The 26,362-nt window shown below is 57.7% G+C and overlaps 1 protein-coding gene across 1 annotated transcript in view; it reads left to right on the forward strand.

Moving 5' to 3' along the window:
• The first annotated feature begins 588 nt into the window (after positions 1-588).
• CPNE2 (copine 2) overlaps positions 589-26,362 on the forward strand; it is a 31,789-nt gene continuing 6,015 nt past the window's right edge. Inside the window, exons 1-13 of the mRNA XM_032424494.1 lie at positions 589-768; positions 4,093-4,272; positions 5,870-5,944; positions 7,796-7,867; positions 9,118-9,201; positions 9,503-9,592; positions 10,585-10,683; positions 11,230-11,316; positions 12,721-12,780; positions 14,842-14,975; positions 16,526-16,580; positions 21,417-21,468; positions 22,953-23,086. Coding sequence (XP_032280385.1) covers positions 589-768; positions 4,093-4,272; positions 5,870-5,944; positions 7,796-7,867; positions 9,118-9,201; positions 9,503-9,592; positions 10,585-10,683; positions 11,230-11,316; positions 12,721-12,780; positions 14,842-14,975; positions 16,526-16,580; positions 21,417-21,468; positions 22,953-23,086 — 1,302 coding nt within the window. The remainder of the gene's footprint in view (positions 769-4,092; positions 4,273-5,869; positions 5,945-7,795; positions 7,868-9,117; positions 9,202-9,502; positions 9,593-10,584; positions 10,684-11,229; positions 11,317-12,720; positions 12,781-14,841; positions 14,976-16,525; positions 16,581-21,416; positions 21,469-22,952; positions 23,087-26,362) is intronic.

Consider the following 26,362-nt stretch of genomic DNA (forward strand, 5'->3'; position numbering starts at 1 on the left):
TCTACGCTCATCTTTTTGATTCAGCAAGCATACACCTTGTGCATCAGTCACTGTGCTTAGGCCCAGGATACACAAGATGAATGAGATTGCAATGAACAAAGTCAAATTTCAGATAAGTTATCAAGAGTGAGCTTCCTAGTGGCCAAAGCAAAGAGGGAAACCTGCGCTATCATAAGCTCCACTCTAGCCACAAGATGCCAAAATATTAATCGCCCAGGAGAAGCCCAGGTTTTCCTGGCAAAATGAATGTCTTAGATGCGCATGTCCACTGTGATCTGTCACTAATCTGACAGGGGCGACTTGGCCTTGTGCGTGTCTCATAGGTAAAGATTGACCGACATAGATAATAACTTTGAACTAAATACGCCCACCAGAGACTCATTTTTCTTCATTCTCCTTTTGTCAAGCTTGTGCCTTTGTCGTCCCGCCATCAACACACCTGTCCTTCCATCTCTCTACCCCCATCTCAATGGTCACGGGGTGACACCTCCTCAGGGTGGGGTGGTACAGCCCATGTCTGTACCCTCTCTGACCCCCACTTCTATCCCCCTAGACTGCCAGGAACTGCTGCCACCACCGCCAACCCCCATGGCCTACATCCCTAGTGGGGGCGCCCCGGCCGCGGGGGCGGCGCCCATGGGCTCCCAGTATTGCGTGTGCAAGGTGGAGCTGTCAGTGAGTGGCCAGAACCTGCTGGACCGGGATGTGACCTCCAAGTCTGACCCCTTCTGTGTCCTCTTTACAGAGAGCGACGGCAGGTGGATTGAGGTGAGACCCCTCCTTGTGCGTCTGGGGTAGGCGGGGGGTGGCTGGGTTGCTGGGGAGGGACTCCCACTGGATCCTGGGACCTCTAGGTTATGCCCTTGGAGGGAGTTGGAGGGTGGGACAGGGATTACTTAGAAGATTGTTGCTTTTAAAATTAAATTTTAGAGGGCATCTGGCTGGCTCAGTCGGTGGAGCACGTGACTCTTGATCTCAGGGTCGCGAGTTCAAGCACCACATGGGACATGGAACCTGCTTAAAAAAGAAAATTAAATTTTATTTTATTTATTTATTTTTTTTAAAGATTTTATTTATTTATTTGAGAGAGAGAGAATGAGAGAGAGCGAGTACATGAGAGGGGGGAGGGTCAGAGGGAGAAGCAGACTCCCTGCCGAGCAGGGAGCCCGATGCGGGACTCGATCCAGGGACTCCAGGATCATGACCTGAGCCGAAGGCAGTCGCTTAACCAACTGAGCCACCCAGGCGCCCAAGAAAATTAAATTTTATTTAAATGTATTTAGGGGCACCTGGCTGGCTCAGTCAGAGGAGCATGTGGCTCTTGATCTTGGAAAGGTCATGAGTTCGAGCCTCCCATGGGGTGTAGAAATTATTTAAATAAATAAAATTTTATTTTATTATTATTATTATTATTTTTTTTTTTTTAAAGATTTTATTTATTTATTTGACAGAGAGAGAGATAGCGAGAGCAGGAACACAAGCAGGGGGAGTGGGAGAGGGAGAAGCAGGCTTCCCGCGGAGCAGGGAGCCCGATATGGGGCTCGATCCCAGGACCCTGGGATCATGACCTGAGCCGAAGGCAGACGCTTAACGACTGAGCCACCCAGGCGCCCTTATTATTATTTTTTAAAGATTTTACTTATTTATTTGTCAGAGAGAGAGAGAGCGACCACAAGCGGGGGGAGCGGCAGGCAGAGGGAGAAGCAGGCTCCCCACCAAGCAGGGAGCCCAATGCGGGGCTCGATCCCAGGACCCCGGGATCATGACCTGAGCCAAAGGCAGATACCCAACCCACTGAGCCACCCAGGCGTCCCTAAATAAATAAATTTTTTTTTTTTTTTAAGATTTTTATTTATTTATTCATTTGAGACACAGATACAGAGAGAGAGAGAGAGAGCATGAGCAGGGGGAGAAGCAGAGGGAGGGGGAGAAGCAGACTCCCCGCAGAGCAGGGAGCCCGACGCGGGGCTCAATCCCAGTACCCTGGGATCATGACCCGAGCCGAAGGCAGACGCCCAACCATCTGAGCCACCCAGGTGCCCCAATAAGTAAAATTTTAAAAAATAAATAAAATGTATGTATATTACTACTTAAAATAATATTTGTGTTTAAGCTATTATAATTCAGAGATTTATATTTATAATTATATTGTTTTATGTTGCAATATATTTTCTTTTATTTTTATTTATTTGACAGGGAGAGACACAGTGAGAGAAGGAACACAAGCAGGGGGAGTGGGAGAGGGAGAAGCAGGCTTCCTGCTGAGCAGGGAGCCCAATGCGGGGCTCGATCCCAGGACCCTGGGACCATGACCTGAGCCGAAGGCAGACGCTTAACCACTGAGCCACCCAGGCCCCATATATTGCAATATTTTTAATTACTATAATATATAGTTAAAACCTTAGAGTTTTACAAAATGCCTGCTTCCATTTTTAAAATAACTTTCCACATTTATTCCTAAATGAACGCACAGTCAGTGAGGAGCAGACAGAGAAATGGGGAACTCAGGCTTTGATCCCAGAGCTGGAGCGAGACCCAGGTCTGTCACTCCCTGCTGTGTGGCCTTGGGCAAGTGGCTGTCCTTTTCTGAACCTGTCTCCTTATCTGTGAAATGAGGATTTTTTTCCCCCTGTCTCCCTTGCAGAGTCCCAGAACTAGGGATGTGGATGGTGTCAAGGACTTCTGAGCTTGAGGGCTAGGGAGAGATGCAGCTTGAGGAAGGATTTTGAGAAATCCAAACCATTAACACTTTCAAGTTCTAAGAGTTGCTTTGTTTTTACTTTAAAAGGGGTCTATGTTTATTGTAGATTTAGAAAAGACAAACCTAAAGAAGACAGTACGGTGGGAAACCTGCGTGTCAGGGAGAACCACTGTTAACGGTTGGTGGTTTTATATGCAAGTAAAATTTCCAAAATATGTATCTGTTTTTAATAGTTCTTCAACTGAGCCACAGTGGACAGCCCACTGAACATACTGTGGTTTACAAAGAGTTTCCACAGCTGTTGGCTCCTTCTTACGATGCCAAGGAAATGGTGCTGAGGTTGTTGACCCATTTTACGGAGGGAAAGCTAGGGCCCGGAATGGGTAGAGACTCCTCTGTGTCACTCGGTGCGATGGAGCGCAGCCAGAAGTGGGAGGTGGGACGTGGGGTCAGCCGAGGACTGAAGCCAGTGTGCCTGGAGCATCCTGGTCCCCTCTGCCAGGTCTCTGGAGCCCCCACCTACCACTCAGGGAACGGTGTCCTCCCCGCTACACCCCACCCCCACTCACGGCACACACACCCCCACCCCCCGGACAATCTCTCTCTCACCCAGGCTGGCCACCCTTGCTAAAAATAGCCCAGGGCCAAGACCTCTTCCATCCCTGCTCCTCCAGCCCTTGGAAAGGGACTGGGTGGGAGGAAAAATCAACATAGCCTGGGCCCCAAAATAGACCATCACCCGGACTCTGCGGTTTGGAGCCTCCATGCAGAGAGGCCAGGAGGCGGGGTTCCTGTCCCCGCCCCAGCCCTGACCCACAATACAAGGCCCAGCCTTTACCCCGGCCTTGGTTTCCATAGTAGGTGGGGGGGGTTGGGCTGCACAAGGCCCAGGTACAAACATCTGCCCCCACCTGCCCCTACGGACCCCTCCTTTTTTCTGTTCTGTCTCTCAGCTTCCATGTGAAATGTGGTTTGGAAAAAGGGTTCTTCCAAGGGAAAAAGGATGGAAACCACTGATAGTCAAATCCCGTCGTTTTACAGAACTGGAAACTGAGGCCCTGAGGGGAAAAGGGACTTGCTGTCTGTCACTTACCTAGGCAGGGACACACCTCGAGCTCTTGCCCTGGCTCCTAGTATGGCGCCGGGGCCAAAGAGTTCAGTGTCAGTGCTAGAGTCAGACCTAGGTTCAGGTCTTAACACTGCCCCTCTAGCTGTTCGACCTTGGGTAAGTCCCTTAACCTCTCTGTGCATCAGCGTCCTCATCTGTGAGCTGGGAGTGGTAACTGGCCACGAGTAGGTGTTCAGCCAGTTCGCAGAATGATTCCAGGCAGCCCGAGAAGGCGTGAGCCAGCTGCCTGACCCCGGGTCCTGTCTCCCTGACCCTCTGCTAGTATGACAGGACGGAAACCGCGGTCAACAACCTCAACCCCGCGTTCTCCAAGAAGTTCGTCCTTGACTACCACTTCGAGGAAGTGCAGAAGCTCAAGTTCGCCCTGTTTGACCAGGACAAGTCCAGCACACAGCTGGAAGAGCATGATTTCCTGGGCCAGTTCTCCTGCAGCCTGGGCACGGTGAGCTGGGCCCCTCCAGGGGGCCAAGGGCAAGGCGGTCCCCACGCCCGCCATCACGCTGCTCCCAAGGACGGGGCAGTGCCTTGGACCAAGTCTCTTCCGCCACTTGCTTTCCCTAGTCCTGTCTTCCTGGCTGGCTTCCAAGGTAGCACTGAAAATGCAGATAGCCTTGGGGGCCAGCAGGTACAAAAGGGGGTGAGTAGCCTGGTGGTTTGGGGCCCGGCTGAAGAGTTCCCACAGCACAGTGTCAGCAAGCTGTTGCCACACAGGAATGGGGACCCTGCGTGGCCAGAACTTCTGACTGTTAGAAGTAAATCAGATGTGGTCTTGACTTCTGGTGCAGGAGCATCTGACCAGCTGGCTTACTGTGTAAACTTGGGCAACTTCCTTTCCCTCCGCGGGCCACACTCCCCCCATCCAGCTCCGTCCTGGGTGAGCGTATGGAGGGCTGGGAGCCCCTCGCACCAGTTCCAACCATCCTTATGGCTGTGTGCCCTCGGGCGAGCCCCGCCCCCTCCCGGGCCTCCGCCTCCCCTCCCCCCATTTCACTCGGGGCTAACGATGACCGCCCGGCCACAGTGATGGTGGAGGAAGTGCGCCCGCTGAAATGGCCTGGACCTTCCAGGAGAAGGGATGGACCAAGCCTGGGCCGCCGCTGTGAGAGCAGTAGGCCGTGTCCTGGGATTCCGGCCTGGGGTCCACGCCCCCCAGGGGTAACGGGAGGGAGCTGCAGGGTGAGCGGCCGCCCCTGGCCCGGAGAGAGGGGCAGGGCTGGCAGCCGGTGGCCAGGGCCTGGGGAGAGCTGCGGCCCCGGGGTGGGGGTGGGGCTGCGGGGTGGGGAGGCCTCTGGACCCGAGCGAAGGCCCCCGAGGAGCGTCACGTGTGCCAAACAGCCTTTCCCCGCTCCCGGTCTTCCCGCGCCCTTGGACGCCCCCAGCGGCTGCACCCGCAGGACAGGGGTGCCGGCGGTGAAGGCCACCGGGGCACAGAGCAGGTGGTGAAGGGCGAAAGTGGGCTGGGGAGGAAAACCAGCACGGGGGCATAGGAACGTGCACAGATGAGCCCAAAGACTGGCGTTTCCCCCCAGAAGCTGAGAACCAAGGTGGCCCCCGAAGAGCGTGGGAATGGGGTGTACAGAGATGGTGGAGGGCAGCTTTCCAGTGTGTTCTGCTTTCCCTGTCTATATGGTCTTGACGGCTGAGCGCTGTGTGAACGTCTTCCCTATTCGGAGCATGAAATAGGAGTCAGGATTTGATCTTCTCCCTCAGGGATCACACCGTGGGCGGGGGGGGGGGGCGGCATCTGTAGACGGCTTTAGGGGAGGCCGTGCGGGGGCTCGACTCCCTGCAGGTGCCTCGGAAGGTGACCCGAGGCAGCCAGCTCAGTGGGGGTGGGACCGGGGGGTTCCACACCAGCTGTGGGCGCTCGGGCAAGCGTCAACACCTCTGGGCCTCCGTCTCCTTCGCTGCCCAGTGGAGTTAGCGACGGGTGCTGGCTGCCTCCTGGGAGGACAGTCCCGCAGGGGTGGGGTGTAGCAGCGCTTTTCCTCCCCACCAACCCTCAGGAGCGCCACTCTCCTCTCTCCCGCCCCCCCCAGATCGTCTCCAGCAAGAAGATCACTCGGCCTCTGCTGCTGATGAATGACAAGCCTGCAGGGAAGGGCTTGATTACGGTACCAGCCCCCTTCCTGCTCTCCGCACCCCTCCGCCTCTGCCCGAGGCCCTCCCCCATCAATGGGCTGCTTCCCTGGCAGATAATCACCAGCTTTGTTTGGAGTAAAAAGGCCCAACTTACAACTTAGCAACAGGTCTCTTAGCAACGGGCTCCTGGCACCACATATGATGCGTTGGGGGCCGCCAAGCTGGGAGTAGGGGGCTTGCCAGAGGCCCCGGTGGCCTCCTCCTCCCAGGGCTGGGGCGCTCCTACTCTTGGTCCCTGAAGGTCACCGTAGCCCTTCCAGCATGCCCTCCCGCCTGGCCCCTGCCTGCCCTCGCTAGGGGGTCTTTGAGAAGCGCCTTGCCCGCAGAGCTCTGTTTACGGTTACAGGGTTACAGTGCGCAGTGATCCGGGCCTGCCGCAGGCCCTTTGTGCGGACCAGTCCTGGGTCCTCGCAGACCCCTCCAAGGCAGGGAAACCCGTTTTACAGACGAGGGACCTGGAGCCCAGAGAGGCAATGCCCTGGGGCAGTCACAGGCTAGTGAGGCTCCCTCTCGGATTGTCCCCCTTCAGAGCCCGTGCGCTGCCGGAGGAACTGGCCGGCTGGACGGAGGAGGCCGAAGCTGTATGTGCTCATATGTAGTCACCCCCCTGCTCTGGAGCCTCCCCGGCTCCCCACTGCCCCTGGAGCTTTGCTTTCAAGGCTGTGACGAACCCCACCTCGCTTTCCTTTGTGTACATACTCTGGGTTCCAGGCAAACTGAATTCTTAGCATACCACACATATCCCAGATCTGCATCTACTGTTCCTGCCACCTGGAATGTTCCCTCCCCACCTCCCCTCCCACCTCTTGGGGTTCAGAACCTCCCCATTTATGTACCATCTATATAACTTCACCAGCCAGCTCCCCTCCACCTGGAAGCCAACCCAGTGGCTCCCGCTTCCCCCCGAACTGGGAGACCGCCCCCCCCAGCATTGCCACGGTGCCACTCCAGACCTCAGGTCCTTCCTCTGTGGAATGGGGGCAGTAATAGGATCTACCTCGCAAGGTTGTTGAGCAAGTGTCTGCTGGAGGAAAGGAAAGGCAAGGAAGCCTAGCGTCCCGTCTAGCTCTGTGTGGGGTTCTGGAGGGCCCAGTAGCTTGTAGGTGAGGCTGTCCTACGGGTGGGAGGGAAGAGGTAGCCCTAGCAGAGAGAGGCCCCGGCCCACTTGTGTCGCTGTTGGCCCGAGGGCTTTCCCTGCCACTCTGTGGGGAGGGGGAGACAGAGGCCCAGAGAGGGCAAAGGTGGCCCCAAGGTCACTCAGCTGGTCCATTGCCGGCTGGGTTGGAGCCAGAGGGCCATGGCTGAGGGCGAAAGCATGGCAGACAGATGACAGTATGAGCTGACAACAGCAGAGGGAGCTCAGGTGACTCCTGTCCCTGCCCTGGGCCTCAGTTTCCCTAGCTGCACGGTGAGGTTCCTGGAATACCCCATGCCTTGGCGTTTTGAGGTGGCTATGCTCCCAGGGTCTGCAGTGGGGGCCCGAGGGGGCCTATCAAGCTGCTCCCTGGCCAGAAGCTCTCCCCAGGGCTCGAGACCACCCCTCATATCTGGTAACTGCTTCACAGGGCCTCCCCTCTTGAGCCACATGGGGTCACTTCTGATCCCTCAGATTCACATGGGTTACCCCATTTTCCAGAAGCTAGACATGGAGGTTTTGAGAAGACGAGAGGCACGTCCAGGGTCGCCCGGTACTGTCCCTCCTCTCCTTTCCCCCTCCCAGCCTGGAGAGCTGACCCCTGGGTACCTGTGCTCACTGCCTGGCAGGACGCCAGGGGGAGTCACAGGGGCAGGTCCCAACCCTCACATTCCCCCCAACCTCACAGATTGCCGCCCAGGAGCTGTCGGACAACCAGGTCATCACACTGAGTCTGGCGGGCAGGAAGCTGGACAAGAAGGTGAGGCAGGAGAGAAGGGGGGTTCTCCATCAGGGAGCGGCATCCCTCCCCCAGCCCAGGGTTGTGGGGCCTAGTCCTGGTGCTTCTGGCCATCACCTTCATTGCCCCTCACCCAGGAACAAGCCCATAGCTCAGGCCACCCCAAATTTGGACCTCTTTACCACTGAGGTAATGAGTTTGCCATTATTTAGAGGTGTTCAAGACATAACTGGAAACCCACTCCTGGGGATTCCCTGTGTCACTTAGTGTAAATGCTGGGATCATTACAGTAACCTACAGGGCCCCACTGGATGTGTCCACGGCACCCCCTGACCTCACCCCCTCTGTTTTTCCCACCTTCATTCTGCCTCAGCCAAATTAGCCTCCTCATTGTCTCAGGATTGCACCAGGCACCCTCCTGCCTCAGGACCTTTGCACTTGCTATTCCCTCTGCCTGGGATGTTCTTTTCCCTGAATATTCCCTGACACTATTTTGTTTTTAAGATTTTATTTTTATTTATTTGAGAACGAGCACAAGCAGGGGGAGGGGCACAGGGAGAAGGAGAAGCAGGCTCCCCACTGAGCAAGGAGCTTGTTGCAGGACTCGATCCCAGGACCCTGGGATCATGACCTGAGCTGAAGGCAGATGCCTAAATGACTGAGCCACCCGGGAGCCCCTCCTGACACTTTTTTTTTTAACTTAAATAAATGGATTTTTAAAGGACATGCGGGGCGCCTGGGTGGCTCAGTTGTTAAGCGTCTGACTTCAGCTCAGGTCATGATCCCAGGGTCCTGGGATCGAGCCCCGTATCGGGCTCCCTGCTCAGCAGGGAGCCTGCTTCTCCCTCTCCCTCTGCCTGCCGCTCCCCCTGCTTGTGCATGCTCTCTGTCAGAGGAATAAATAAAATCTTTAAAAATAATAATAAAGAAAGGACATCCTATCCCTTCTGTGACGTGCTGGGATCGTTTCAGTTTTTCAAATCCCCACTAAAATAAAATCATATCCTGCTGCAGGCATCGATCACCCTTTTGAAGCCCTGCCCCATCTAAGTTGGAGCGCCTGCAGGCTCCAGGTCTCAGGGTCTCTGAGCACAGGCTTTGGTAACCCCGGGATGGGGCGGTTTCTCCTGCGGGAGCTGGTTGGCCCCAGGGGACCCACAGCTCCCACCCCTGACGCGGGGTTGGGGAAGGCAGCTCCCCCCCCAACCACCGCCTCATCTGAATCTGGTAAAGCCATGCCTCCCTCACCTGCATCCTCCTGCTTCCTCCAGGACCTCTTCGGAAAGTCAGACCCATTTCTTGAGTTTTATAAACCAGGAGATGATGGCAAGTGGATGCTGGTTCACAGGACTGAGGTGGGTGCACGGGGCTCTGGGGTCTCTAAGCCAGTGGGTCTGTAGTCCGGCCACCCGTCTCCCTCCGCCCCCCCCCCCCAGTGTCTCAGGACAGGGCTGTGAGATCACTGCTGTGCAGGGAACGGGAAAAGCCACGGTGGCGCCTCAAGGACTTGCTCCCTTCCTGCCACAGGGATGCTCATGCCACCCCCAGGAGCGTGGCTGTGGGCCTCTCTGCCTTGCCACCCCCATCGGACTGGCCCAAGCCCAGAGCACTGCTGCCCTGGGCCTGCACTCAGCCTCGGCCCTCCCTGTGCTGCAGGTGATCAAGTACACGCTGGACCCTGTGTGGAAACCATTCACTGTGCCGTTGGTATCCCTGTGTGATGGGGACATGGAGAAGCCCATCCAGGTGAGGGGGCTTGGGGAGCCCTGCGCCCCACCCTGCCAGATCCAGCCTCCCAAGCTCTCCCAGGCTTGCTGGGGATGCCCTGGCCAAGCTCTTTCTTACTAAGATGGAAAAGCAAACCTAGGTAGGGGGAGAGGCAGGGGACCTGGGCTCTGGTCTCACATCTGTCTGACCCTCTGAGCCATCTGGGCAAGGCCCCCGTCTCCGTGAGCCCTTCCTGAAACAGGAACAGAACGACTGCCCGGTTCTTGCCAGAGGCCTGCGGCGCTGCCACCTGGGACAGCGGGTGTGCAAGCGACCAAGGGTTGTCACTGTGATGAGGACAGTGGTTACTGGTCGCTACAGAACCTCAGTCCCCATGCGCGGTGACTGAGAGCAGATGGGGGAGACGGAATCAGCGAGGCCGGGGCAGGGATCCCTGAACAGGGTACTAGGAAACCTGATTCTAGTTCTGGGTCTGCTGCTGTGGCTGTGAGACTTTGGACAAGTGCTTCCCTCTCGAAGCCTCAGTTTATCCATCAGTGGAATGGGTATGATAATTCCTGCCTTCTTCCTAGGACTGGCAGCTAGATTAGCGAGCATGGAAAGCTGGGATTTTTTGTGCCTATCTCAAGGAAAGGAATAGTCTAGGGAGACAAGAGGCATGTCCAGTGTCGCCCTAGGGAGGGTCCCAGGCCATGGCCCGCCAAGGCAGGTGGGCCACAGCCCCAGACAGATGAGGAGCTGAGTGACGGGTATGTGGGGAGTCGAGCTTCCTGCTCCAGAGTGTACAGCCTCCATTGCTGGGGTGCTCCTTTTCCCAGTAATCATGGAAGGCTTCCTGCGGGAGGCAGTTCAGGAGCTCACGGCACCATCCCAGGCCAGCAAGGCAGATGCTAGAGAACAGGGGAGGCACCAGCAAAAGGAAGACATGGGGTTTGCTCAGGTGGCTGAGAGGGGCCAGAGAGCACCTCCCTGGGGGCTGCTCTGGGGTGACCTCCGTGGACCCACCCCAGGTCATGTGCTACGACTATGACAACGACGGGGGCCATGACTTCATCGGCGAGTTCCAGACTTCGGTGTCGCGGATGTGTGAGGCTCGTGATGGCGTCCCGGTGAGATGGGCCTGTGTGTGTGACCCTGAAACCTCAGCAGGGGACGGGTGAGGGACACAGGCTTAGAACTGGGCAGACTGGGGCTCAGATCCCACCTCTCTGGCTGTATGACCTTAAGTAAGACATCCAGTTTCTCTGAGCCTCAGCTTCCCCATCTGTCAAATGGGGCAGAGGGGGAGACTGGGAAATAAATGAGATGATCCTGGTAAAGTGCCTAGCATGTGGTGAGCACTCAAGAGCTGTTAAATGAACTCACTGCAAGAGGCTGGGCCTGGGTGATGGTTCTGGGTATATGAGTGGACATGATGTAGATGAGTTAGCATCTGGGGTGGGAAACAGATGCAGGTCCTCCTGCCTTGGGCAAGCACCGCTTGGTGTGAGCCTTAGGTAGCCAGAAACAGTCTGGGTGTGGACATCCGGGAAGGCTTCCTGGAGGAGGCATGCTACCCCCTGATCAGGACTGTGGAGGGGATCCTGGGGCTCAGGAGAGGGTCAGTCCCCCAGGGAAGCCCCAGGCTGAGCTGCTCTTTCCCTTACGTTGTCCAGGTGGAGTTTGAGTGCATCAACCCCAAGAAGCAAAGGAAGAAGAAGAACTATAAAAACTCGGGCATCATTATCCTGCGTTCCTGCAAGGTGAGCCAGCGGGGGTGGGCCCAGAGCAGGGGCCCAGTTGGGGGGATCATATCCCATCACTGCAGAAGGGATAGACAGAGCCCTGAGTATGGAGCTAGCAAGGCCTGAATTCAAATCCTGGTTCTGCCACGTCCTGACTCTGGGATCTGCTGAGCTTAACCTCTCTGGGCCTCAGTCTCCTCATCTGTAGAATGGGGATGTTAACAAGGTAAAAAACAAAGGTGAAGGGTTAGTCTCATATCACATTCCTGGGATATAAGGAGGTCCAGGAGGGCATGAGATGACCTTCCAGGGCCTCTCCTGGTTAGAAGGTAACTGCTTCCCGTGCTGGCGGCTTGCCCGTTGCATGTCTGGCACCCCAGGGGCAGAGGGACATCCGGCGGGGGCCCAGCAGCATCATCGAGGGCTCAGGTCACTGTGACTCCCGTGGTGCAGCTGGGGCCGCTGGGGCCTCTGAGGCTCGGAAAGGGAATGAAGTTCACAGCAGCGGTGGTGAGGGCCGCCCCTGGATGCCCAGGAGCCGGCATCTGCTGGAATCGGGCAGGGTGCTCAGGAAGGCAGCCTAGGCCCGGGCAGCGAACGCCCTGGACACCTGGCCTGAAGCGGCATCCTCCCTGTGCGGCCTGGCGGCCCCCGGCCCCCGAGCCTCTGCGGCCTGGTCTGGAGACCGCGCGGTCTGGCGGGGGCTTCCACGACTGCTCGCTCCATGAGGTCACGATGCCAAAGTGCCCTGGGAAAGCTAAGCTGGCAGCTGGTGGCATAGGGTCCTTGTTCCTGAAACTTCTGTCACTCGTACTCCCCTTTGTGATTTTTGCCACCTGCCTTACTTACTACTTTTTGTAATCAGCCCTTTCCCCCCACCATTCTTGGTTTTTTTCTTTTTTTTTTTCTTCAATACATTTATTTTGAAAGGAACCCCCTTATAACTCCACCCAAATAGGAAGGCCAGTATCTACCTTCGCCAAAGGAGCAAAAGGCCATCAAAACAAACACAGGGTGTTAGCAGCTTGATTATAGCAGAAGGCCTTGGGCTGGAGGCCTGGTCGTTCTCTGCTCAGGGTGGAGGTCTGTCAGGACTAAAGAGGGCTTAAGGACCGGACAGCAACAGAGACTTTCTCTGCTGTGTAATTGGTAGGTACAACTGACAGTAGGCCCAGGGACCCTGCCTGGACGCGCGCGTGTGTGTGTGTGACCCACTGGAACTGTTGCTCTGAGAGCTTTGTTATAGAGAGATCTGGGTTTCGTTGTAATCAGCCCGGGTCTTCCCTTGGCCTCCTTGACTCTACTCAGGCTTCGGGGCACAGAGCAGTCAGCCCCCCAGCTCCCCCTGGGAACTATGGCCAGGTGGAGGGCCGGCCGTCAGGTGCAGGCCAGGGACCCACTGACTCCCCTGATTCCTTCCAGATAAACCGGGACTACTCCTTCCTGGACTACATCCTGGGAGGCTGCCAGCTCATGTTCACTGTAAGGCTCCCCCCCCGCAACCCCCCCCCTCCCGACCCCAGTGAGGACCCTCCCTGAGGGCTTGGGTGACCTACTGCAGCAGGACAGACTGGCAGGGGCGCCTGGGTGGCTCAGTTGGTTAAGCGACTGCCTTCGGCTCAGGTCATGATCCTGGAGTCCCGGGATCGAGTCCCACATCGGGCTCCCTGCTCAGCGGGGAGTCTGCTTCTCCCTCTGACCCTCCTCCCTCTCATGCTCTGTCTCTCATTCTCTCTCTCGCAAATAAATAAAAAAAATCTTAAAAAAAAAAAACAAAAAAAAACAAAAAAGCAGGACAGACTGGGGATAAACTTCAGGAAGGACTTCCCCAGGGCAAGGGGAGCGTCTGGCCCAGAGGAGAGGGCATAGGTGGCTGAGCCTGAGTCCGGGCTTAGCTGTAGGTCAGGGCCTGGCTGCCCAGCCCTCAGAGTGTTGCTGGCTACACCCCTGCAGAGGGAAAAGAAGCTGAATTCCTCCCTGCCCGTCAGAAGGCCTTCCTGTGTGCTCTGCTACGCCTCCTGTTTGCTCACTCAGTTCCATCCCCACGGGTCCTCACTGTTCCCCCAAGATGCCAAGCGCCTTTCTGTCCGAGCGCTTTGCATCTGCTGTTTCCTTTATCTGGAATGCTCCTTCCGGAACCTTCTCACGGCTGCTGCCCTGACGTCCCTTCGGGCCATGGCATAGAGGTCACCTCCTCAGGGAGACCTCCCCTGACGCCCTCCTGTCGCTCCTTGTCACTTCCCCTATTTTGTGATCTTCAGAACACTTAGCCACTCTGAAGTTATTTAAGTATCTTTCTCTTGTCCCTGTTTGTCCCACCCCGAAGACTGTGAGTGCCCCAAGTGTGGGGACTTTGTTTTGTTTGTGTGCCAACCTCAGCAAGCCACTCAGTGCCTGGCACATAGTAAATGTTGGGTAAACGAGTTGTCCCTCTGTCCGTGGCCTGGGGTGTATGCCCCCCAGACTCGTCCCGCTCATCTGGTCTTACGCTCCTCACTTGAAGGGGACCTCTGGCCCAGGGGGAGGAGGTGCTGGGTCCCGTGCTCTGCCCACCTCCCCGCCTTGCCACCACTTCTAGATCCCACGGGACTGGAGGTCACCTGCACGACTCTGTGGAGTCAGGGGATTGGCCTTGTTGACCTCTAACCCCACTGGTCACCACTCCCCCCTCACTCCGAGAGGCTGGGCTCTCCTGTTCCTTCTGCATGTGTGTGTGTGTTCATTTAACAAATGGATACCGAGCACCTCCTCTGTGCCAGACCCACCCCACATGACCAGGTTCCAAGGTGGCCATCTGTCTCCCTAGATCCCTCTCCTAACCCTCCCCTGCTGGGCAGGCTCGCCCCCCTACCCATCTGTGCTACCCCTCCAGGGCCTGAGCTGGAGTTCCCTGGGGTCTGAGAGAGCAGATCTTAGCTTCAGCCCCTGTGGAGCACCTTCTCTGGTGCTCTCTGCCTCGCCCTGGACCTGGCCCTGGGGGCGTGTGTCTTGCCTACAGTGAGCACCCACTCTGGGCAGATGGGCACTGGCCTACCAGGCAGCCCCAGGTCCCAGAGCCCCCTGGGGGCCTGAGGGACAATGTGGAGGTGGCTTGGGGTGAGGATAAGGTGTCTGGGAAGGCTTCAGTGGGGCAGGGACATCTGAATTGGGCCTGAATGATAGAGGAGAATGAGAGAGGGAGAAGAGATGGCCTGGCTCTTGAGGTAGAGGGAACCTCATGAATAAAGGCCTGGAAATGGAAACAGAGGAGTGTGTGGGTCATGACAGTGAGGGGGACAAAGGAATTTGGGAGTGTGAGTTGACTTTGTGTCACATCTGGCCAGTAGACTTTATGCTTGGGCAGTAGGGACCCACTGATGGCATTAGAGCCAAAGGAGTGACTCGGTCCGTTTCTAGGTTTCAGACCATCTTATGGAAGGGTGGGTTGGCACTGGGAGATGAGTGACTTCCCATGTCCTATTAGCCTCTTTGTTCCCTGGGATGAGCTAGGGAGCTGGAGTCTCTCTGGCCACCCTGGGTGGCCTTTTTCTCCCCACTCTACAGGTTGGGATAGACTTCACAGCCTCCAACGGGAATCCCCTTGACCCTTCCTCTTTGCACTATATCAACCCCATGGGCACCAACGAGTATCTGTCGGCCATCTGGGCTGTTGGGCAGATCATTCAGGACTATGACAGGTAAGCTTGAGGAGGGACTCTGGAATCAGCTCTGGCTCCATCCAACCCGGAAGCTCAGCTTGTCAGAGCTGGAAGGGACCCAAAGATCCTCAAACCTGGGAATGGCCAACACATGGTATATGTGCCTTATTGCCCATTCCTACACCTGTGGCAGACATTGCTAGTCGATTGCTGACCTCTTCCCTACCGAGCCGGATCCACATTGGAATCCTCCTCCACATGATACAGCAAGTAGCCAGTAAGAAAACGAATCAAGAGGGAATATGAAACTTGTTTGCTATCATTGCACCTTTCTCTTTTAGAGCTGGGGAAGTGTAGGCCTGGGATGCAGGTAGAGAATTGATCCAAAGTCAAACAGATCAGGGGGACTAGTCCGCAGGCATTCTGATTCCTGGGCCCGACACCCAGTGTCCTAATATTCTCACTCCCGCTGGGAACTTGGAAGGAGCAGCCAGAAGGTGTGGGCCTGCTTCCCATGACCCTGCTTCCTGGAGATCTTTGGTTGGGGGTAGGGGGGCAGCGGAAAGTCAGTGAAGGAAAGCTGTGTAGGGGGTGTGGCCTTGGAGGATCAAAAGTCACTTGAAGGTTATGGGATCATTGCCGCAGGTGGTGCTTATTGGGACTCCCAGGCCAGAGGGTGGAAGGATCAGGAGACCGGGGAGGAAGGTACAGGTGCCAGAGATTTGGCAGGAGCAACAGCAGGCTCAGGAATCCTGTGTGCACTTGGCCTCCTTAAGAGAGGCAGCCTGAGGAGCAGGGTCTGACTCCCAGGGCCTAACGGGTGTGGCTGGGATCCCTGGCCACATTAAGAGAGGTATAGCACACAGGGGAAGGGAGGTGAAAGTCCCCATCTGCATGGTTGGGTGGAGGAGCCTCCTGTGGCCGCTCAGGAGTCCCTTGTATCCAGCTGCCCACTCGGTCCCTTCACTGAGCCTTCTCACGGGCATTCAGACTTACAAGGAGTAGTTTAAGAGAGGGCACAACATGATTGAAATTGGAGCGTGAGGGTGCCCTGTGTGTTTGGGCCACAGCTAGTGGTCTGTGGCCAGGGCTGGGGCGGTGGGGTGTGAGGGAGGGCAGGTGGAAGCAGACGAGAGTAGGCTCTAGGGCTGGATGATGAAGCGTCTTGAAGCTAAGCCGGGGTTCTCAGAACTTTTCCCAGCCACAAAAGGGAGGTTGAGAGACAGGCAGTACATTTCCATAACGACTGTGGTTTAGTGGATGCCCGAGGTCCCAGCGTGAGAAGGACCTAGATGCTGCTGCACCCAGGCCCACTGGTTAGAAGTGCTGTGATTGATTAGCCATGTCTGCCACAGGTGTAGATGGGCTCAAGCCTCACATTCACCAGGTACTCAGAGGTGGGTGTGAGCTCAGTAGATCATTCAAAGAGAGCTCTTTCTAGAGGTGGTGGGCTTTTTCCTTCTGTCCTTGGAGGTGTGCGAGGCCGAGTGGGCCCAGCCCTGGTTGGGGGCTGGGAGGGGTGAGTGTGGGCGGGTGAGGCCTCTGTCCTGCTGTCTCATAGTGGGTTTCTTCTCCTCTCTCTGTATTAGTGATAAGATGTTTCCGGCTCTGGGCTTTGGGGCCCAGTTACCCCCAGACTGGAAGGTGAGTGGAGCTGGGCTCTTTCCTTTTGGTTGAGATGGGATTTGTGTATATGGCCTCTCTTGATTCTGCTTTGGAAGAGGCTGGGGGCCCAGCCTCCCTGCCTTCTCTGCATTTACCCCAAACCCACACTCATGGCTCAGCCTGAACCTCACGCCGGCCCTGGGGCTATAAGAACGAGCGGGACAGTTATGGCTCGGTCCCCTGGTATTCAAGTCAGGTGGGGAAGACAAGTAGGGTGCCAGATCTGGCCAACAAAAGTCCAGGACACCCAGTGAAGTTTGAATTTCAGATAAACAAATTTCTTAAGTATAAGTATGTCCTAAATACTGCCTGGGATATACTTACATTAAAAAGTTACCCATTGTTTATCTGGAATTCACATGGAACGGGGCATCCTATATTCTGTCCGGCAACCCCAAAGACGGGCAGGGTCATCAGTGCAGAGATGGGGCAGCGTGGGCCTGGGAGGAGCCCAGAGGAGGGCCCCAACCCGGCCTGGGGGTAGCAGAGAAGGCTTCCTGGAGGAGGCAAGGTCTAAGTCAAGAAGGGAAGGGAAAGGAGGAGTTTACAGAGTGACTGGAGGTGGTGATGGGGCAGGGAGGGTGTTCAAAGCAGAGAGAACCCTGGCAAAGCCTGCGAGGAAGAGGGCCAGGGCCAGGTGGAGGAACTGAGAGTGGGCGTGCTGGCGTCTCTAGGGAAGATGGAGAGAGCCACGGCTAGTGGGCTGGGAGGCCAGCCATGCAGGGCCTCAAATGCATGTTAAACAGCAAAGGGCGGCCACTGCGGGGTCCGTGTGGGGTGTTCTCAGCCAGCTGCCATTTTGAAGGCCCACTCTGACTGCTGAGTGGGGGACTGGCTGGGGTGAGGATGGGCAGGACGGAGAGATGAAGAGAAGGAGTGATGTCCATTCTACAGGCGGAAAAACAGAGGCTCAGAGGACTTGCCCAAGGCCATGTTTAATTCCAGCTGGGCAAGCGGACCCTTAAGTTTATTCTCAGAACCTGCTCCCCCTCCAGTGAGAAGCCTGGGGATGGGCACAGAGGGCTCCTAAGCCTGCATGCGCGTCTCAGCTCGTGCCCCCTCTCGTCTGCCCTGCTGTGCCCCATGCTGTTTTCCAGAGTGAGCTGGGGAGGGACGATCTTCACCTCGAGTTTCAGGGAGTGGCTCTGTGGCCTGCTGGCTATCGGATGGTGGGCCCGGGGCGGGGTAGGATCCTGCAGGACCAAAGCTGGGCCTCTGGGCAGACAGCGATGCCACTGGGGGCGGGGCAGGCTGGTGTGGCCAGGCCTGGCAGGAGCCCGTTGCTAGGACACCACCAGCTTTGAAAGAACTCTGGCTGAATGAGATGTTTTCTCGCTCAAAAGCCTCCTTGGAAATGTCACAGGGCAACACAGGGCTTGGCCAGGCTGGAGTGCCCGGTAGTGCCAGGAGGGCTGCCAGAGCCAGGCCGGGCGAGGGTGGATGGTGCGTCCCACCTCCCCTGCCAGGCCCGGCCTCTCGCGGCCCCTTACCTCCCTCCCCTTCTGACTTGCCTGGCTCCTGCCACTTGAACCTTCTCTCATTCATTCCCGCCTCAGGGCCTTTGCACGTGGCCTTCCCCTGGCCTGTTACTCCTTTTCACTTTTTTCCCCCCACTCTAGAGGCCACAAGGGCATTCCCTGTGGGAGGCCTTCCCTGAGGGAGCTCATGGGGGGCCCCTCCTCCCGTCCCGGGCTCTGTCCTCACAGAACTTTATGGTCACCTCTGTATGTGTGGGTTTGCTCATTTGTCGCCTCCCTCCAGAGCTCAGCAGTCCGGGAGGGCCCCTGGTTTCCTCCTGTCTGTGTCCTGGCTCCTGGCACACACTGGGTGTCTACTTGTTTGTTGACAGAGTGAATTTGGGGCCTAGCAGCCTGAGGAGACAGGTGTTGGTTCTCTGAGGGTGGGAAGCTGGAAGGAACATGCGACTCAGCTGCTTGCCCTTGGGACCGTTGTTCCTCCCTGGGGCTGGGCCAGGTGCACCCAAAAAGGACCCCTGCTCTGGTCAGTGGCTGAGGGACTCAGAAAGCAGTTCCTTGAGGAGATGGCATGAAGCCTTGGATGTTCAGAATGAGCCAGAGTTGGTCCGATGAAAAGAGGGGTCAGGCGGGAGGAAAGGTCTGGGCCCACAGCACAGGCTGTGACTCTCCCCACTGTAAGGCTGGGGTAACTGAGACTCGGAGAGGACAGTCCCTCTGGGGTCCCTTCAGCTCCCTCTCTTGTGCCCTCCCCCACCAGGGCCACAGGGAGCAGCGTCTTAAGTAACCCAGAGGCCAGGGGCCAGGCTAGGTGACCAGAAGCACTGACTGTCAGAAGGCAGCAGGGAGTCCCAGGACAAAGACCTGTGGCCAGCAGGTCCCCAGGGGCCCCTAATCTGGCTTATGGCCTCCAGGAAACTTGTCCTGTTTACTGGCATTTCTCAGGCAAACCAGGGCAGCGGGTGTGGGAGCGGCTGGGCTGCTGTAAGCCGCACGCCTATGTCTCCCAGATCTGGGCCTGGCTCTGCTGTGGCTCACTGTGTCACCTGGGCATTCCCTGACCCCTTCTGAGCCTCAGTCTTTCCACCTGTGAAGTGGAGCTGCTGGAGCAGGTGCCCCGAGGGGCCTCCGGGCTGGATTCCTGACCTTCACAGCCCCATCCGCTTGGACCATCAGGCCTTCCCGCAAAGAAAGGGGCGGGGGGAGGAGTGAGGAATGAAGAGGTTGGGTGGCCCAGAAAGCAGAATATTGCTCCATCCTTACCAGGAGGGGGCTTTCCCCCTTGGTCTCTAAAATCTCCGAAAATCTGATTTTGCGGGAAGTCATTGGCCCAGGGAGGCCGGTTTCCTTGGCAACCATTTTCCTCTCTCAACCCCTCCGTACAAGCCCCCCTCTTAGTCTCTATAGAGGCTCATCAAGTTGCCATGGCAATGAGGACCTCCAGCCCCCACAGCTGGAGCCCAGACTAGGGACGGATGAAGAGGGCCCCAGGGCAGGGAGAGCACCCAAGAGGGACATCAGGGGACCAGCTCCATGCCAGCCCTTAGGGCTGAGGGAGCAAAGAACAGAAAAGCTATTTCCTCCCTACGCCCCCAACAGGGAAGAGTCTTCTCCTCAGGCCATCCCCCCCACCCCTAGGGCCCTGCTGGGGTGAACTCCCTGTGCTGGAGGGTTCACCTCTCTTGGCCCAGGAGGGTTCAGCAAGGCCAGGACCCCAACACCCTCTCAAGGCGTGGGGGGCTCAGGTCTTAGACCTGTTCTGCTGTGTGGCCTTGGCACCTGGCTTTCCCTCTCTGGGCCTCAGTTTACTTGTGAAATGGGCACATTGGACTTGGTGGGGCCTTCCAGCACACACGTTGTAATGTCTGGGAGCTAAAGAGTCTGGGAGTGTTTGCGCCCAGAATAAAGCTCTCACCTGGCAGATACTCCCCTAGACCTCTTCATCTTCCTAATTTAAAACCCATGGGTGAGTGTGAGAAGATGGAGGAGGGTCAGTGAATATCCTCCAGACTAAGAAGGCACTTTCAGACCAAAAAATGAAGCCAGCCTCTCCGTTGACACAATTTAATTCAGGGTAACTTACTGGGGGCCGGCCCTCCAGGCAGCATGCAGCCCTCCCCCACCCAGGCGGGAGCAAGGGGCATGGTGGTGAGGCCACGGGGTAGTGCGCACCATCTCTGCTAGTTAGCTCAAGTAGGGCCTTGTGTGCGCCACTTTAGAGAAGATCAGAACAAGCCCACCTGCATTCCCACGTGGGCACACATTAACCTCCACGTGGGCACAGTTAACCTCCCCGGGGCCTAGAACACATAGCCCCCGAGGGAGGTCATTGTGCAGACACAAACAAGATGGCGTCAGCCCTCCTACGGAGAGGAACACCTTCTGAGGTTAGTGGGTTCGGGGAACATGGGCTCAGGAGGCAGCCTGACCTCGGTTCTGGTCCCAACGTTGTCCTTCAGTAAATGTGAGACCCTGGGAACATTCTAGATCATTCTGTGTCTCCGTCTCATCTGGAAATGGGGTAGTAAGAGGCCTTTCCCCACTGAGTCATGGCCGGGAGCGAGGGGATGCCTGCAAAGCTCTGAACATGGGGTTTGGCGTGCAGTAGGGAGGGGGGCTGAGTGGGGATTTTGGCTGTGAGACCGCAGCAGGAGGGAGAGTGGGGAGGCCCCCATCTGAGCTCCAGCCCCCCGAGGCCCTGGGTTCTGTAGCCACCGCAGTCCTACTGCAGCCCCGAACGGTGTCTAGTTAGTGTTCCTCTGTGTTCCCCAATCTGGGAGTGCGCAGGATGATCCACAGGGCTGGGGCTGGAAGCAGCCCCCTCTGGCCCCATGATGCTTCCTGATCCCCAGGCCAGCTGAGCAGGCTGTCCGCTGATCCCCGGTTTGGCTCGCTGGCGTACCGTGGGCTCCTTTGCTAGCAGTCGTGCCGACCGTGAAGTTGGGGAAAGCCCTTGGGGCCCAAAGAAGTGGAACCTCAGTGAGAGTATGTGACAAAGGAGCAGTCCAGGTGCTCCTGGAACCCACCTGGATGCCCCCAGAGGCCCCTCTGTCCCACTCCGGGACTCTCTTAGGGGGTTGAGGAGGCACAGGAAGCGCTGACCCCCCAGAAGAGATTAGGGTGATGTGCACCCATTATGAAGTGAGAGTAGTCAGACCTCTCTGTGTGGCTCAGTCCTAGCAGTGGAGGTGAAAGCAGATGGGGAGGGGGATCAATAGCCTTGACCTGGGGGTGGGGATGGGGCATGAAAAGCCAGGTGCCCCAGAGGGAGCTTTGGCCAGGCAGTGGGTAGGGCCTGGGCCCAGAAGGCTGCCGGCCCAGCATTTTCTCTACATTTCAGGTCTCCCATGAGTTTGCCATCAACTTCAACCCCACCAACCCCTTCTGCTCAGGTGAGTGCCAAGCCCGCCTGCACCTGCCCTGGGCGGAGGGAGGGGCAGCATATAGGTTTTGTCTTGTGCTCCCATCCCCTCCCCCTCATGCTTGCTCCTAATGACAGATGGGGCAGAGCTGGAGGTTGGAGTCAGGTGGTCCTGGATGCAAGGCCAGCCGCTGCCCTTTCCTGGCTGTGTGACCTTGGGAGAGATCACTGCCTCTCTCTGGTCCTTTGCCTCCTCACCTGCCCCAGGGAGTGTGATACCCGCTTAGCTCACCTCAGGGGGTGGGTCAGGTGAGAATTAAGGGAAGCGTTGACAGGAAGGCCTGTGTAGGACAGGAGGAGGTAAGGGCAGCAGATTATATACCTGTCTCTCACCTCCCACCCACCCTTGCTGAAGGGCCCATCTCTGCCCCACCCTGCTCCCTCTTGCCTTCCACAAAGAGCCTTGGCAACCAAGGACTGAGGGTTGCCGGTGTGGGAGTGGGGGGAGAAAGGGGCAGGCAGTGAGTGGTGCCTGTGCTCACCTCTGCCCCCTCGGCCTCAGAGGATTTCTGAGCCTCCAGAATCAGTTAAGAGACTACTGGAAGAGGAAGGGGGCTACAGGTGGATATGGAAGAGGGTGGAGGGTGGGCCCCGCCCCCCACCCCGCCCCCACCCCGCCCCTGCCCTCATGAGACCTTCCAGCCTAGGATTTGGCTTGGACAGAGCATCTGCCTTCCCTGGGGATTCCCAAAGCTGGGCCCAGTTTGTACTTGGAAGGGAAATGCATCAAGTCACCAACTTGGGAACGATGCCGTGACTCAGAAGCCATGGGCATCTATTGGCCAGAAATGTAGCTGGTACTACTCCTGGGCTCTGTCTAGTTTGGAGCAGGTCTCCAGAGACTTTGTCCAAAATCAGGTCGATCAACCTCCTCCCCAGCTAGAGGCCGCCTGGATAGGACCACGGGGCTGTGGGATAGTCTTCTTCTTATAATGGTGGCCGTTTACAGAGCACCTACTGTGTGCTGGGGCTACACAAGCATCTCCGTGTCCTCCCCCCCCCCCCCCCCCAAGCAACCCTCGGCAAAAGCTGTAGCATGGCCAGAATGGACGTCAAGATGGCCGGCTGCCAAATCCCTTCCCTGGGAAGAGCCTGCTGAGCCCTCCTCTGGCCAGCTGCCCGAGTGAAGATTATCAGTCCCATTGCCAGACAAGGAAACAGGCTCAGAAAGATGAAACAACTTGCCTCAGGTCCCACAGCTAGGAAGTGGCAAAGGCAGGATTCGAACTCGGGTCTGCCTGACTCCATATTCAGGGCTCTTTGCTTTATACCATCTTGGCCCTGCCCTTTGGGAGCTTCTGGTCTCACGGGACCCATGCTGGCCACCGGAGGGGCATTTGGGGCGAGCATGAAGTAGAGGCAGGATCTGCAAATGGGATGAGGGTGGGTGAAGGGTCAGGGGGGACCGAGGCTGATGCAGTTTCCGCCCCCCCCCCCCCCCCCCCCGCGAGGCAGGTGTGGATGGCATCGCCCAGGCATACTCGGCTTGCCTGCCCCATATCCGTTTCTATGGTCCCACCAACTTCTCTCCCATCGTCAACCACGTGGCGCGGTTTGCGGCCCAGGCCACACAGCAGCAGACGGCCACGGTGAGTAGGCAGCCACCGCCGTGGGTGTGCGGGAGAGGGCTGGCCCTGGCTGGGCCCTCCTTGCCTGACGGGAGGGCCAGACTGAGGTCCGCCTCTACTCCGCCCACCCCCATGGGGCTGGTGAGCTGGACATTTGGCTTTCTCTGCCTCGGTTTACCTGCAAGTATGGTAAGGGGGTTGGACCAAGCTCAACTCGATTGATCCTGGCTTTCCGGAGCACAGACTTGAAAAAGACACAGTGATTCCGTTCATGCTTAGTAGGACATCAGACTGTAATCAGTGGGAGGTGCCTCCCCAGGGCAGGCGGTGTTCGTTATTCCTGGGACACATGGAAACCAAGAGACGGTGGTCCCTGCAGCCTTAAAGCTGACCTTCTGGGCCACTGTCTGGCCCTGGCCCAGTGCTCAGTGACGAGGCTAGAGGCAGTCTGGTGGGAGGTTGCCAGGGCGACTGTGTGGCATCTGGAATACATGGCAGACGGCCATCGATGGCATCTGCATCCCTGGTCCTGTCTCTGCCCTCTAGCTTCAGGCCTAATGCCAGTGTTGGGGTCACCAAGGGTCACCTTGTCCACTTCGCCCTGCACCTACCAGGATTTGCCCTGACTTGACTATGCGGCATGAAGCCGTCTCCCCCAGCCCCAGGGGCGGTGCCACAAGTAGCCCTCCCCAGGCCAGCTTGTCAGGTTCCAGCCAAGGCTGGAAACCCAGCTCCTAGCTCTGGATGGTGGAGCCTGGGCTGTCACCAAGGAGACTTAGGTCTGCCTCCTGCCTGGCCGCTCCCCACTGGGAGACCTTCCCAAGCCTGTGGCCTGCTCTGGACTCCCCCTTGGAAAGGAAGAGTCTGCGCCCAGGCTGACGTCCCTTCTAGACTGTCCTTTTCATTCTACCTCCAAGATGGTATCTCAGATTGTCTTCCCAGCGCCAAGGCCACCAGCTTCGGTCTCTGGCCCCTACAATCCATTCTCCCGCAGGGGTCCTGTTGGAGCCTGCCACTCCCTAGCCACTCCCTTCCACAGAGACCTCCTCTGCTACCCACCACGCCTGCCTTCCCTTCTGATCTTACCCTCTTCCTGTCCCTCAAACACACAAGCTTGTACCCCTCGCAGACCCTCTGCCCTGCTGACTCTCTGCCTGGCTGGTTCTACCCATTCCTCGGTGTCCCCTCAGATGCCACCCCCCCCCCCCCCCCCCCCCCCCCCCCCCCCCCCCCCCCCCCCCCCCCCCGCCGTGGCCTTCTTTGACCACCCCTCTGAGGCTGATCTCCCGCCTTCTCTGTTGATTCTCATCTGGACTCTGAGGATGGCAGCGGCATCTAGTTTACCTTCTCCATGTCTCCTCATCCGTGGTGTGTCCCCCCCCCCCCCCGACTGCCAGCCCCACTGGCCAGGCTGTTGCGTGTTTGCCACCATCCGGCCCGTGGCAGGCACTCACCGCACCCGGGGTTGGATGAATCTGTGGGCCCCGCCATGGGAGTGCTGTGCGAGGCCCGGGAGGCAGGGGGCTGGGACGCCCGCCAGCGCCCCTCCCAGAGGGAAAAGGACCTGGTCCCACTGGGCCCACCAGAGGAGCGAGACCCCTCCCTGATTCCTAGGGAGGCAGAGGTTGGCTTCTGGGCGTGGCAGCAAAGATGGAGGCTGTAGAGGTTAAGCGAGAGAAGAGGACACCAGGGTCGCCCTGGGGAGGGCAGGACAGCAGGACCCAGTCTGGTTGTTTGGGAGGTGGAAGGGGGCTCTCTGGTCAGGCTGCCAGAGTCTGAATCCGGGCCCCTCCCCTTCCTCCCTGTGGCTTGGGCAAAGCACGGAACCTCCCTGAGCCTCCGAGTCGCTGTCTGTACGATGGGGAACTAATATGACCTGCTAGGTGGTGTTCAGATTAAGCAAGATCACACAGCACCTGCCCCCAGAGAGACCTGGGGGATGAGGAAGGACAGGCAGAGCAGACTACAGAGGCCAGGGCCGGCAGGAAGGAGGTCATGGCGCAAGGGCTGGGGGAGAAAGAGAAGGAAGGTCTGGGTCTCTTCTGCCTCCGGGAGCAGGATCTGCCGTAGTGCCAGCTGCGCCTGCCGCTGAGGGCCTGAGACAGGCCCCCTCCTGCTCTGAGCCCATTTCCTGTATGAAAGGGGCGAAGGAAGCCCCCTCCCGGGGTGCTGGGAGGATCTGGGGCCACCTGAATGGGACAGCGACCAAGGCAAGGCCTGGGAGGGGCTGGTTTTTAATTCCTGGGGGCGCAGGGCTGGAATTGGTTGGCGAGGCAGCCGCTGGGCTTGCACCACTTGGATGCCTGTGGTCAGCCAGGCCGTTGTCCCGCCCCGTCTGTTAGCGGCCTGAGCCAGTTATGAAAGGGATGGCAGAAATGGCGCGCATCCTTGTTGAACAGGAAGAACGGGTGTGGTAGCAGGAACGAGGCCGGTGTTCTTGCCAGGCCGAGCCAGGGTGGGACGGCGCAGGAGGTGTGCTCCGGGCAGAAAGGGGCCTGGGGCCCTGGGGCAGGCCAGGAAGGGGATCTTGGTGTTCTGGGGAACAAATGCTAAGGGCTCCCCGGAGCGGGAAACTTGGCCCTTTCTCTGCCCAGTCCTGATCCTCTCAACACCCCAGCCACTTTCAGGCAGCACCCTGGTCGTCTCAAGGCAAGGATCTGGCACTCTCGGTGCCCCTGCCACTTTGGTCATGACCCGGTCCTTCCAACCTGGGGAGGCAGCCTTCTCTGGGCATCCTCACCCTCCAGGATGCAGTGCCCCCATCCCTGTGACTTGGGCCATCCCCCAGCAGGAGTGGGACCGGAGAGTCTCTCTCAGCCCCTCTCACCCTGATGTCCAAACAGATCCGCTTCTCCACCTCCGGCCTGGCTCTAGCCTGCAGCTCACCGTGCACCAGGGGTGGTGCTGCCTGATGGCTCAGCCTCGAGCTCCCGAGGCCCATCGACCCCATTCAGACCCCAGCTTCTCCATTGCCTGGCTGTGTGACCCAGGGCAGCTTGCTGAAGCTCTCTGAACCTGTTTCCTCTCCTGTACCGTGGAGGTGCTGAACAGTGGCTGCCTGCTAGAGACACTGAGGATTCAACCAGATTGGCACATGAATTGCTCAGCACAGTGCCTGGCACACAGTAAGCACTCCTGGGGATGCCCCTGAGCACAGTGAGACCCAAGGCAAAGGGGAAGAAATTGTGGATTCAGCGCTGCTTTTATACAGCCGCTTGGGGGCGGGGGGGGAGGCAATACTCAGTGTGGCTTCACCTTCCCTGGCCCTAGACATATGCACACGCGTGCACACCCACG

Source organism: Phoca vitulina, unplaced genomic scaffold (assembly GCF_004348235.1).
Source record: "Phoca vitulina isolate PV1807 unplaced genomic scaffold, GSC_HSeal_1.0 scaffold30, whole genome shotgun sequence".
Taxonomy (NCBI): domain Eukaryota; kingdom Metazoa; phylum Chordata; class Mammalia; order Carnivora; family Phocidae; genus Phoca; species Phoca vitulina.